This window comes from Sinohyriopsis cumingii, chromosome 13 (assembly GCF_028554795.1).
Source record: "Sinohyriopsis cumingii isolate HCF-2022 chromosome 13, ASM2855479v2, whole genome shotgun sequence".
Lineage (NCBI taxonomy): Eukaryota > Metazoa > Mollusca > Bivalvia > Unionida > Unionidae > Sinohyriopsis > Sinohyriopsis cumingii.
This window is the reverse complement of record NC_142973.1, coordinates 42283278-42297686: the sequence shown is the minus strand read 5'-3', so window position 1 is coordinate 42297686 and position 14409 is coordinate 42283278. Positions and strand designations below refer to the sequence as shown.

At 37.1% G+C, this 14409-nt stretch overlaps 2 protein-coding genes across 3 annotated transcripts in view; both read right to left on the bottom strand.

The window, feature by feature from the left end:
• The window catches only part of LOC149785290 (uncharacterized), a 53649-nt gene extending 39472 nt beyond the window's left edge, over positions 1-14177 (bottom strand). The window contains exon 1 of one of the 2 annotated variants that reach the window (XM_089979165.1): positions 14014-14177. In XM_089979165.1, coding sequence (XP_089835291.1) covers positions 14014-14070 — 57 coding nt within the window. In that variant the 5' untranslated portion in view covers positions 14071-14177. Of the gene's footprint in view, positions 1-13922 lie in introns of both variants that reach the window. The other variant, XM_089979166.1, reaches the window with a different exon arrangement.
• On the bottom strand, positions 6595-8078 carry LOC149785291 (uncharacterized). Its single transcript, XM_089979168.1, has one exon. It carries the CDS (start codon positions 7855-7857, stop codon positions 6805-6807), a length of 1053 nt encoding a protein of 350 aa, XP_089835294.1. The 5' UTR covers positions 7858-8078; the 3' UTR covers positions 6595-6804.
• Positions 14178-14409: the final 232 nt, after the last annotated feature.

The following is a 14409-nucleotide window of genomic DNA, read 5'->3' as shown; positions in this document are numbered from 1 at the left end:
CGTATTGCATGGGGAGATTTGAGTGTACATGTATTTGGGTATATTTGAGTGCCGCATTGACCTACACTTTCAATGCAACTAAAATTACCAATCATTATCATTTATAAGAAATGCATGGGGTAGATGTGGGGCCATGGGTTAACACAAACATACTGTAAGTTTAAGTGGTTCACAACTTGTACTATATTCCTACTTTGTTTAACCTCATCCCCTGGGCAGAAGTCTTGGAAATGCTCAATTACGCATATTTCAGACCAGCCAACCGTGACGAGTCCGTCTCAGTAAGGCAGTTGATTTTTTTCCTTAAGATTGACCAGTTTTCAGTAAGGTGTAACAAAATATCAATAACTGCTATTGTAAAGCTGGAAAACATAATTGAAAGTTTGACGCATCAACGATAAACATTATGATCAACTGAAAAGTTTGTAAGGTACACATGGACTTTATTTACCACTAGTACAGTTGCATAAACTCTAGTTCCTAACCCTATGCAGCTCAATGGCTCGTTGCTATCTCTCAACAAGACATAATTCTTGAAAATTCTTTTCTGTTTCACATGACGACTGCAATCATATCTCCTGCCATGAGATATACTCAAATTGGCACGTGATCTCCAATAAACATATACTGCTCCGGTGGACTAGTGGTTAGAGCATCCGCCTCAGAAGCGGGAGGTCGTGGGTTCAAACCCCTGCTGAGCCATACCAAAGACTTACAAAAATGGTACTAACAGCTGCCTCGCTAGGCGTTCAGCATTAAGAGGCTAGTGTTAGGACTGGTCAGCCTGGTGTCAGGATAATGTGACTGGGTGGGACATAATGCTACATGTCTGCGACATGATGCCCCAGTGCTAGACATCACTATAAACTGCCACACTGCAGACACTGTAGCGATATGACTGAATTTGTTTTAAAGCTACGTTAAAAATCCTAATCACACACACAACAATAAACATAATTTTTTCTTTTCCAGCTTTTGTACACAATAATCTGAATAGTCCTTTTTATACTTCTGTGTTGATTATTAACATCTTTCCAGAAGCTTATCTTCCCTTTCATCTTAAACATGCATCGCTTTCTGGACACCATTTAAAAAAATTCTATAATGAACAGTTTGATCACGCAGATGCTTGGCATGAACAAATAGGTGCATTTTAAAGTATCTGGGTGCTGCTGTAAGGTTAGTCTGGTTCCCTGTCTAATTTCACTAAATCTAAGATGATCCAAATAAAACAATTATCTGGATTTTTTGGCAACGATCATTTTTCTGTAGATTATGCCAGTATGACGTATGTCCGTATTTTAAGGGTAATTCTCGTAAGACTTAAGGCAAAATCGTAAGAGTTGGCAGGTCTGATATCTGGATGCACCTTTTTTATATCTGGGATGCAGAAAATCACTTATGCAAGAGTTTTCCATAGGCATACAATTGCTGCGTGGCACATTCAAAGCCTTGCCAGTCCTGCTTCAGCCACCTGCAGACTGGGAAAATGTGTTCATCAATTGGTCATTTTAACTGTGCTGACATTTACACTGACAGAAAGCAGTGGCTAAAAGACCCCCAGATGTGCATGTTGTCATCATAAGAGTACATCAAAAGTTCAAAGATTTCAACTATCTTCTGAGTGGTGGGAAAATGTGATATTTACAATAACTGAATTCAAAGGAAGAAAGACCCAGACATGTACATGTGGTCATTATAAGAGTACATCAAATGAACAACTTTAGCTTTCATTATTGTGTTCATTTCCAAGTGCAGCCGAATAAGTAGTGCATGTGACCTCAAAATCAAGACACGAGACGTAGAGAAAATGCTGTTTGCAAATGTGGATAAGTATTTTGGGGTTAAATGGCCAATTGACCTAGATTGTAATGAGATTCAGAAGAGATCTGAAGTTGCTAGACTTTTCCTTGGATTGACAAAATGCAGTCTCACTTCGACACTCTTCCACAAATTTAAATCTAATTTTACTGTTTTTATCCTGGTGGCAGTGTTATGAAACACCCAAATCCACACCAAATCACATTGTGTCTATCATCTCATCTCTAAATTACAACCCCTTCCCCTCCCCCCTTTTTCATAAACCTGTGATTTATTGATATGTAATGAGTCAAGTAGGATTATACATAAAATTAAAACTTTTTAAAATTTTTAAACAATTCTTTTTCCACAAACTAATTTTTTTCTATATCTTACTCGGTAAAGGTTTAAGATTTTAATTGAGTTATTTGACTTTATGAATACATTCTTATATAAAGGCGTTAAGTGCACGGACAGAGACAACTGACATACTTAATAAGATACATACACATATTACACGCTGTTGTATAGTTTTAATTTTATGCTTCAAATCTATAGTGTTAGCTTCAAAATATATAGCACCATTGCAAAAAGGCAAGATTGGTAAAGTCGCAAGCAATAACAAGAAAAATACCAACTTTTTTATTTTGCATTTTTTACAGTTCTGTTGGGTTAGAAAGATTTAGACTGATGAGAAACCTATAAATTTATATCAAATTTGTCAAAATCGGTGGTTGTTTACAATTGGTATGACTCATTTGCCTATATAGAAAATGTTCGTATAGCAGGCATTGGGTGCACGGACAGACACAAATGAAGACGTACTTAATAAGATACATAAACATATTATATACTGTTGTATAGTTTTAATTCTATGCTTTAATTTTGTTGTTGTTGTTGTTTTAGGGTTTAACGCTATTTTTCAGTACAAGACAGGCTATGAATGGCGGCCAGTATTATTGGTGGAGGAAGAACCCGGGAAACCCCCAGAAAGAACCACCGACCCACGAGAAGCTACCGGCAAGCTTTCTCACATATCCACATTGGCCGAGCCCAAGACTCGAACCTACGCAGACAGCGGTGAGATGGCAGTGATCCGTGACGGAAAGCGCTTTAGACCACTCGGTATGCTTTAATTCTTCGCTGTTCTATTTCTACACAAAATCAGAGCCACATGTTATGTGTGTGCATTTCATGTTGTACAATGGATGGTAAAGAGTCTGACTACCTGATGGACATGCATCCTCTGCAGTTTGTCAAGTAATGACATTTATTTATAATTTGTAACTTATTAAATTGCATAGGTCAGCACACGCAAAAACTACATTCTTTTGCTATAGACCCCTAATTATGTGTAGTCATCACGTAGTACCATGGATTTTAAACCGAATCAATGACCATTTTATCTACAAACAAATTCAGGCTATGCACGAATTTAAATATTTTCATTTGTCTAATATTTATATTTTTTTAATGCAACATAAATGTGTGCTATAATTATCATACAACCTGATCACAAGACAATGCAAATCAATCGCACCAGGTGAATTTTATAAATTCTGTGTCGAGAATTATTTGATATTAATATTATATCACTTATTTACTCAGGATTTACTATATCTTCAGAAATTTAAATTTGTTTAACTCAGGCACTTATAATTTAGTATAATGATCAGAAGGCAAACTTGGAGTTACATACAATGAATAAAAATTTATCATTAAGCCAAAAAGAATAAATTAGAAAATTCATTCAATAGCTTTCATGGACGCATACGTTGTTATTAATTGTTCCTGCTCTTACTCTCCTTTGCTGGTTTCAATTGACATATGTTCCACTCCTAATTGTTTGTTGTCTGGTATTGTACAATTTATGTTTGATTTCTATCTCAGTTTATTTTAATGTTGTTCTATTTATATCAGTAAATGAAGTCACATTTATAATGCTTCTGTGCAAACAACATTTAACAAGAAAACGTGATACAGATATAAATAGCTAAGTTGGTTTAAAAAAATAAAGTGTTGTAAGAAATAGACATAAGCACACACAGGCAAATACAAGAAATGGACAACTGTCTAGTTTGTTTCCAAAGAGTAAGACCACATCAACATGCTTTACAATGTAACACTTGCCAAAAGTAGCAATAGCATACTTGTGAGACAGGTATGTATAATGATATTATTATTATTAATAGTGTGTATGTGTGTGTCTGTGTGTATTTTTATATTTTTAATGTAGCTTTAAAAATTTTGCAGTCATATGGCTATGATGTCTGCAGTGTGGTTGTTTATAGTGATGTCTAGCACTGAAGCATCATGCCACAGACATGTAGAGCATCATGTCCCACCCAGTCACATTATCCTGACACCAGGCCGACCAGTCCTAACACTAGCCTCTTAATGTTGAGCACATTGCAGCAGTTAGTATTATTTTTATATGTCTTTGGTATGACTCAATCATGGTTCAAACACATGACCTCCCGTGTCCGAGGCAGATGCCCTAACCATACATCTCAAGGTTAGTAGTCATATTGATAATTGCCATAATGTCATCATCATTATTGGTCACAGCAGCAGAGGTGTTGGCAGTGGTAGCCGTGATATTCACACATTTGATTTTTAAAAAAATCTTTCTTGTAGAGTAAAAGGGCAGGAGTAACATACTGGTGGTGCTCTGTCTGCTCTAAAAAGATGTGATGCCCAGCCACCATAATACAACATGGGGATTGTTACAAGAGGACAGGGGCCCCGAGTGGCCGAGTGGTCTAAAGCACTTTCCGTTACAGATCACTGCCAACTCACCTCTGTCTGCATGGGTTCGAGTCTAGGATTCAGCTAATGTGGGTATGTGAGAAAGCTTGTCGAAGTTAAGGTGTCATCGGAGGTTCGTTGCATGTCAACAAAATCTTGGTAATTTCAGAATACACAATCAATGATTACCCCGCACCTGTCAATGTTCATTGTCTCCAAGAGGAAAATCATCGTACCTGCAAGTAATCTTTGATATACACATCATTGAAAGATAATGTTCCATTATACACAATTTATTTATTTGTAACACTCACATGTTCTATAATATATTCCACAGGTGAAGAGTGTAGCAAGACAGCATAAATATACGTCAGCTACTACTATCATCGAGAGTTATACAGGAATTAGTGCCAAAGGATGGTCAATTTCTACCTGAACCAGCGCTGTTAATTAGAGCTGCCAACAGGACCCACCAGAAAATGCGACCAAATGAGCCGCGCAACTTAGAATTTGTTGTAAGTAGCACAAGTCATTATGTATTAATATTTTGCTTTCTTGCACCAGGTCCAATATTTATTATTTCCTTGTTTTATTTCTTTCAGTTGGATGAATCAGTTTCCAGACAAATTTCTTCGAAAGGACATTTATGTTGGCAGTAAATGTCACATTTTATTGGCCACTGACAAACAACTAGAAGTTCTGGGAAAAGCCAAGGTCTGGTACACCGATGCCACCTTCAAACTAATCAGGGTCCTGTTTAAGTTGCTGTTTTCTGTGCCTTTGTCAAGAATGACAAGCATGAAACAAAGAAGCTGCCACTGGCATTTGCTCTTATGTCAAAACGAAGAAAAAAGGATTACAAGAAGGTAAATATTAATTTTTTTCTTCGTTTTATAACGACTTATTTACAAGCAGATTTGACGTAAAGTTAATTATTATGTTTCTTACAATGTATTTTTAATGTTTTCCAAAGCATTCCTGCATATCATATCATCATCATCTAATGGAGACGATAATGATATTGTTATCATCTTTAGTTTTCTGGAACCAAATCAGGGAGATTTGTGTTCAAAATCAGGGAGATCAGCATAACGGCTATTTTTCTCATAAGTTTAAGTTCAAAACATACCACATCAAAGTAAAATAACTATATGAATAATAGTTACTGAACTTTATTATTTTTGTTATATGTTATTTTCTTAATTTCACAAAAATAATTTAAGAATCTTCCCACGAATCATTGTGGTTCAAAATATAATGACACATAGGAACCTCAAAAACTCCAACAAACTTAGTTATTTTTCAACATGTGTTGGATGTTTTTCAGTCTTGTGTTGAAGCTCCTTTTGCTGCAATACACAAATCATTTGAAGGTTTGAGCTCAAAACAGTCACACTTTGCATTTATCTTACATGATATTAGTGATGACACAGTGTTTCCACATAAATTTCCACGGTGGTCTGTCTGAATCTTCCTCAACATGCTGAAACAGCACTCACGGTCTGCATTACTGTGTGGCAAGCTGAGTGCTGCCATAGAGAGCTTCAGTAGATTTGGGAATCTGGGTTTCTTCAAGGGTGTGGAAACGCTGCTCACGTCTACCCAGAAGATATCTAATGGTGTTTCTCCCTGAGTGAAACTGGGCAGGTCTGAGGCTGGGGAGAGCTGGAAGTTCCACTCATCTTCAAGTTGACACTGTTTGTCAGTTGCTGTAACCAGTCTGTCACTCAGGTGAAGCACAGCTTCTAGTGAAATCTCCAATCTCCTCTCAGGAATCAGGTAACCTAGGGCCTTCAGGGTCTGGTCATTAAATGGAAACTTGGCTAGCATCTTTGCTGTAACTTCCTCATAGAAGGATCTCACACTCCAAAAAAAGGAGTTCAGCTGGGTTGGAGAAATGTTGACTGGGCTGTTGTGAACAAAACATCTGGCTTCCATACCCACTGCTAACAAAGAGTTGTCATGCTGGTTTTCTGGTGACATAAAGTTGACCTCCGTGATGTTGGCTGATGCAGTGATAACACTCGTCTTCACAAACTTTCCCATGAATTTCTGTAGAACTCATTCCATTTCCACATGGAGGTATCCCACCATAGCATCACCAACCTGGAACATAGTGTTAAAGTCATTCAGTGGTTCCATGATGTATAGAAGAAAGTGATATGTCAGTTTCATCTCTGGGGTTTTAAGGTTCTCCACAGATCTGTTCACTCTACTCCCTGTCTTCACAGCATCTTCATGGCTCTCGAAATATGACTATAGAGCTGGCCACTGTTGAAGGAAGCATGCAATGCATTTCTGGAGTGACAGCCACCTTGTGCTACAATGCCTGACCAGTTTGTACTCCTCAGTGTTGGTAAACTGTAGGAATTCTTTATACACCTCTCTACGCTTGGAACTGTAAGTGAAGTGATAGTAGGTGTCGACCAGAAGTTCTTCAACTGGGACAGCCAATTTCTTCAAACCATAATGTGTACAGGTACTGGCCAAATGGCAGATACACCCAAAGTCGATTACATTTGGTTGCTGTTCACGAACTCTGGAGAGGACGGAATTTTTCTTTCCAACCATTACATCTGCATTGTCACTGCTAAACCCTACTAGGTTCTTCCATGGAATCTGTCTGTTTAAGACTTCTTGAAGACAGTTGAAAAGGTTTTCATCAGTTCCAATATTGCAAATGGGCATAGTCAGGAATTTGGTTGTCGCTCTGTGAATTTCATTGTCAAACACCCTTACAGGAATTGCTACACACTTTTCATCACCACTGTCATTAGATTCATCCATCATCACTGAGAAAGGATTTTCCTTGCATAGTAAAGTTACTTGATTGTTATACATTAGACCCAGTGCATTGTTAACAATGTTTGTTACCTTAGTTCTTTTGCAGTGAAATTTCTGAGCAATTTGTGAGTCAGGAAACATAATTTTACACAGCTCACTAAAATGATCAGCAACCAAGAATGGTAAATTATGCTCCGCCACAAAGTTAGCAAACAAAACCTCTGCTTTAGTGACACTGTCTACTGATGTTAGTGCAAACATTTGCGTTACTTTAGGCACATTATGTGACGATTTCTCATTTGCAATGTGCTGCATACTTTTCAAGTGTCTTGTAAGATCATTTTTTCCCCCACTAGAAATGTTCAAATGTGTGTTGCAAGCTGTGCAGTACGCAAAGCTTTCTCCCTTTTCACTATGTTTCACACATTTAAATTCACCTATCCAAGCCCTGTTGAACTTGCAAACATATTTCTTTTTTTTTGAAGGCATGTTTTCCATCGAATCCGTTAGCGGACATTTCGACATGGCACCAGAACTTTTTAAATAACACCAGAAGTAGTTGTAGGAATATACATAAATTTTTATGTGTTTGGTGATTCGCCTCCAGCGGAGCACACTACATACTGTACAACAGCAAAGGCTAATGATATTCCGATTGTGATGTCTCCTTCCACTGCCATATTGCTCCAGGTGATCAAATGTAGTTCAGAATATAATTCTCAATGGGGACAAATTACGTCCGAGGTTTATTTCTGAAATTGACGGAAAAGGCAGAGAATATTCCGAATGTAATAACTTGATTGAGGGATTACAGTAGTCATGAACAGTGTACTGAATGTTGTTTTAACTGGAAATACCTATGCTTAGCAGTTTTTTTTTATTTCCGGGAGATCTTGCTGGCAAATCGGTAGATCAAAAGATGGGGTCGAAAATCAAAAGACTCCCGGACAATTCGAGAGACTTGGCATGTATGCCAATCTTCCTTTCTATGTGCTACTTAGTCTCTTAAACAACAAATCCACTTCAGTTGTTACACAGATTCAACTGGTATCAGAAAAAAGCTGAGAAGATACCAGAAGAAGAAAAAAACATTTAAGAAAATGCAGGTGAGAATATTCTCTGTGAGGGAAGAGTACCAGAACAGCATTATCTCCTCCTCAAAATTAGTGAAACACTGCAGCAGCATATATGGCCCAACAACTGACTGACAAGCTAAATTAACTGCATTAATATACAATGATTTTCAAATCTGGAAACAGAAATGCATATAGTAATTATGTTTTTTTTATGCATATAATACAAGTCTAGAATGTACAATTTAGAATAATGTAGTTAGTCTTTTGCTCTTTAAGAAACCTGTTTGAGCTAATCTGGCGTCTTACTGAGACTTCTCTTTCAATCATTTATTGGACTGTAATTTTTACTGTTCTATTCTGATAAAAAATATAAGCCGTATTACATAGGGTGCTGTATTATAAACATTTCAAAACTGGCAGAATCAAAGCATGCATATATATCTTCGGTTATTTAAATAATAAATTCAGTTTTAAAACACAGAAATGAATATTTGTAAAATGCAGTGCCAAGTTAAATCATCCTCTCTCTCTCTTCGCAATTATTTATGTGCATTATATTTAGGAGATATCAAAGTAAAATAGCTTATGCCAAACAATGAAAACATATTTTCAACTGCCATGAAAAAATATTAATATTTAGACAGTTGAAAACAGAGAGAAATTCAATTATGCCACTAATTTGTTAGTTTCTTGTGATCGGTGAAAGTGTCCAAAACTTTGCACAAGTATGCTAATGCGTCCAGCAGTCTACCAAAAAATGGCTTGGCAGCCCGTATAGAATACCACGTTCAACACCTTTAAAAGCAGGTGACAAAAAATGAAATTAACACCAGTATTGGTCCTTGGAGAAGAGAAACTTAATCAAGCAACACCGTTTTATCTGCATTCAGCCCCATTATTAGAAGATCGCAGAATTTCTAGTTGCTTTGAGAGGCTAAACATTTATATTTTTTTCAGTCACATTAGTCATTACTAAATAATACCAAGAAATATGACAATGTTTGTTAATTTAACGACAGATAAAAGAATGGACTTTTTCAGTTATCTAAATATGGCCAATGTTTTCTTTTTCTTTGTACTGGCAATGTGAATTTTTATTAATTCTTTTTAGTACATAGATGCTATTATACAGTGAAAACAACAAAATTACTATAAATTATTTGTGTTTGGTCATTTTTTTGCCTGGATATGCTTTGCTCATGAAATTATTAAGTTAGGAAAAGATAAGGCCTAGAGAGGACGCGGTAAAAATGACAATACTTTATACAGTCCTACCCAATTATATCGACATCACTTATGCCGACAAGCCGCCTATTTCGACAAAAAAGCAAAGTCCTGGTCCCTTGGTCTACTATTACTACCAAAATTGTCATGCTTATGTCAACATCGAGATAAAAAAATAAACATACATGTCGACAGAAGCCGTTAGTCCTAGCTTGAACAAATCCTTTGTTTTCTAATCATTTATGTCGACAAGCTGCCAGTTCCAACCCATTCTTTGTTCAACAATTAGTTGATCCAACCTTTACTTTATTCAACAATTAGTTGATATCGCGGTTGGAGAAAAAAAACAGGCTTTTGTTTGGTCCTATAAAGTTGGTCTCTCATGGTGACTTAAATAAAAGCAATGAAATCTGATGGATTCTGGCATTTTCCAAAGTGATCGGTGATTAAAACAAGTTTATTGTGCTGTGACAGTTTCCTTTTTAACTTTATTTAGCATGTGTCAATGAATACAATATTATGCCTTCATTAATCACAGCAGCCACATATCTCTTTTTCGCTTTTATGTACTTTTCACGATGACTTCTGTAACTAAATACATGTACTGTTTAAACCAACTTGTTGACATGTTTTCATTTCCCTGTGAATAGCCCCATCCCCTTGGTAGCCTCAATAAGATGGAAACAGACTGACCAAAATCTAGGACAATTTAAGTACATGTACTTGAAGCATGTAAATAACAACTATGCAACCATGTGCTGATACTGACATTGAATATCGATTTTGAATATCGTAGTGAATGTTTTTCATATCAGGATGTGACCGATGCAATATTTTATTGTGGATTTTATTACATAAAGGTAACCAAAATGTAATTTGTCAGTTTACAAGTGTATCTCACACTGGTTTTGTCTTCATGTACTCAAAATTTCCATTGTTTGGTTTCTCAAAGTGTAAGTGCTACTCACTGACAACAGATCACCCCATACTGACGAATTTAACTTGTATTATTTTTTCCAGGCCCCCCCTTCCCCCCAACACTTATCTCGACATCCGCCTATGTCGACAATATTTCCTTGGGCCCGAGGATGTCGACATAAACGGGTAGGACTGTATTTGACCTTGCACAGGAGTCTAATGTTTTATCAATAAGTATGGCGAAATCTCTGACAACATGAAATCACCTTATCGGTAATATAAATGAACACAAGGAGTGCAACAGTGACCACCAGCCCCTCCGCTTGATTTGACTTTTCTCATGTGTCTTTTATCACTTGTGAATCGCAAGGAGACTGAAAAACTACACAAATACATTCAAAAGACACTGACGTACCAACGTATAACTCTCAGACAACCATGTCATTAATCCAATCAGGCTTATTAACCTTGCTTTTCACCATTGCAGTCACAAACCCTCTGCACCAGATGGAAGTAGCCCATTTTACCTGTTTCTACCATGCAGTAAAATATGCGTTAGGGTCTAATAATCACACCAAAGATGGCGCAGAATCTGTGTTATCTTTTAATACTAATATTTTCTTCTCCATTATTATTTTCTGTTATAAAAAAATCTCAGCACAAACAGCATATAATCTTGCCAGGTAGAAACCTCTAGAAAATCAATGAAACGCTTTTTTTAATCTACTGGGTCCAGCATCCGTCTTTAATATTTGAAGTATGATGACGTCATCAACAGTTATTTCTACTATCTGAACTTTAAGCACATATTTCAGTTCTGCAAATTTATATAAAATTATAAAATGATACAATCTGAAATTGTTGTTGTTGTAGGGTTTAACGCCATTTTTCAGCACACAATAGGCTATACATGGCGGCCAGTATTAATGGTGGAGGAAGAACCCGGAAAGAACCACTGACCCACAAGAAGATACTGGCAAGCTTTTTCATATGCCCACGGTAGCCGAATCTGAGACTCGAACCCACGCAGACAGAAGTGAGATGGCAGTGATCCATAACAGAGAGCGCTTTAGACCACTCGGCCACTCGGGGCCCCACTATCTGGAATAAAAAGCAAGCTAAACATTTTATCTTGTGAAATTACTTTCATCATGTTATCCAGCCTGTGGTAGAATGGGCTACTTCTGTCTCGTGGATTCTATATGAAAGGGTTTGTGACTGCAATGGTGAAAATAAATGTTAATTCGCCAGACTGGATTAATGACACAGTCATCCGAGAGTTATGCATTGGTACGTCAGTGTCTTTTGAATATATACGTGTAATTTTTCAGTCTCCTTGCGATTCTGAAGCAATAAAAGATACGTGAGAAAGGTCGAATCGAGCGGAGGGTTGTGGTCACCTTTGCACTTCTTGTGTTCATTTATATTACCAGTAAGGTGATTTCATGTTGTCAGAGATTTGTCCGTACTTTATTGATAAAACGTCATATGGGTGTGAAACGGTCACCAACTTGGGTACGGAACGATCAGCACCTTGGGTACGAAACGACTAGCACCTTGGGTATGAAACGACAAGGGTATGGAATGACCATAAGCCTTTACACTGTAAGCGTATCCAAACACAGGTGCTCGACGTGAGCTTGATGTTGAGAAAAAGAAACTATAATCTAAAGGAAAAAATCATACAGTGACAAAAATACCTTAGATTACCCCCATGACCCGTTCTGACATAGGACCCTCTCTATCATAATATATAACAGAGAAGGTACAGAACTTCCAAATACTTCGTTCCACCCATGACCCTCGATTTCCTTCTGCTATTTCTGTCTTTAAAGGCACATGTCCATACTTATGGCTTGTTTCATTCCTGAGATATTTTTCTATCCATCAAGCCATCATCTACTTTTCTGCATTGTACCAAACTGACGTTACGGGCTCCGAAACATGCGACTTTCGAAAAATGTTTCTTTTTTGAAAAGTGCATGCACATGTGAAAACCAGTGAAAAGAGCTACATGTACCATGTTTTTAACTCTATGGTGCATCCCTTCTTGAATTACAGAACAGTGGTAGATGCAAAAGTAAGTTTTTACTTACCATTAACTCAATTCAACTTTAGGAATCCTGTTCCATGCAAGAATTAGACATTGTCTTCTTCACTGTACATATATTGTATACATGCGACTCTATTTTCAAAACAGGTAAACTATGCAGCACACACGTCAACGCCGAAATATGATTGGCTCAAAAGGTTATACTTATTATCACATGAGCTCATACTTGTCTCAGAGTAAAAATTCACGAAAATTGCACGTTTCGGAGCCTGTAACTTCAGTTTGGTACAACACAGAACGGTCAATGATGGCTTGACAGATAGAAAAATATCTCAGGAATAATATAATAATAAAAGATGGAAATGTGTACCTTAAAACAAAGCTATTTTAATCCAAGTTTCCAGTTTTGCAAGAAGTTGTCCCACATGTACAAAACCGTCTGCTACCCAATGTGTCTACTTGCCGTTACAACATAAATTCTCAACAAATTACCCGGCGTATAGTCCGTTTCTAAGTTCTGTAGTAATTTTTCCCCATCAACAAGACACATTACATCCTATTCATTGTTATTTCTCTTCCATGTAATAGCTTTTCTTTCATAAAATGTTGAACTTTACTAACTTTTTTTACAGGATCGGTTTAGTTTGCTTAATATCTCTTGCCATTTATTGGCATTTTTACGTTGAATTTTGTAAAACTAGCAATAAACCTGACCTAATTACTCGACTGAACTGCTGACAGAAATAGTCCAAAGTAATATATTTCATTTCTAAAGCAAGATGGATAAACATTACATGTTTTCAAAGCTATGCGCAGAATAGGCTGACATATCGCGAGTCAGGAAAACAGGGGGGTGGTATCCCCGTGTCCAAAATTAATATGATTTTGAACAGAATCTTCTGGTGACAACTGCATCTTTTCAAATGGTAAGCATTGCTGTATTTTATTTTTGTCAATCGCTCGAATTCGGTATGCGTTTTGCTTCAATATTGGAAACGAAAACCTTAGGTGCACAGAAATGCCCGACAGCAGTGTATATATTATGACAGGGTCCTATGTCAGAACGCGTCATGTGGGTAATCCATGGTATTTTTGCCACTCTGTATGATTTTTTCCTTTAGATTATTGTTTGTTTTTTTTTTTCAACATCAAGCTCGCGTCGTTAACCTGTGTATCCAAATGCCAAACGACCGACGACGACATCCATGGGTTGAAAATCTCCACCTTAAACGGTGTTAGGCGATTTTTATGACATGACGTTTTCCACTCGTACACACGAACTCATGCGTATATGGTTGAGGATAGTCCCCACACTTTACCAGCAAGTGTACGCTGCAGCCACAGAAGTAGACCATTCTGAAACACGAGAAATCATCCTCAAATGTGTTCTTGTTTTACCAAAATATATACCTTGCGCGATGAATTTTTGTTCTGTTCGGCAATAGCTAGTATCGATTTGTAGTCCATAATGTTTGAATTGGGTATATTGACCAAATCTAAACTTAATTAGACGTTTAAATTCTTGATCTGGCAGCTAATTTTCCAGACGAATCGACAAGCAGGAACTGACGTATGGGAAGCCCGTCTGTTACATAACAGGGTCACTCGGGTGCACTTCAGCTTTCAACGCATTGTAATCAACGGTCTCAACAAACGCGGATTCTGGTAATTTCCGCTAAGAATTACCAAGAGTACTAGCACAGAGGCTTTGAATGCTACGAAGTGGCACTAAGTAGTCATAAAATCACTTAGTAAAGAATGTACAACGAAAAATCATGTTAATTATCATCTATAACCATATTATTT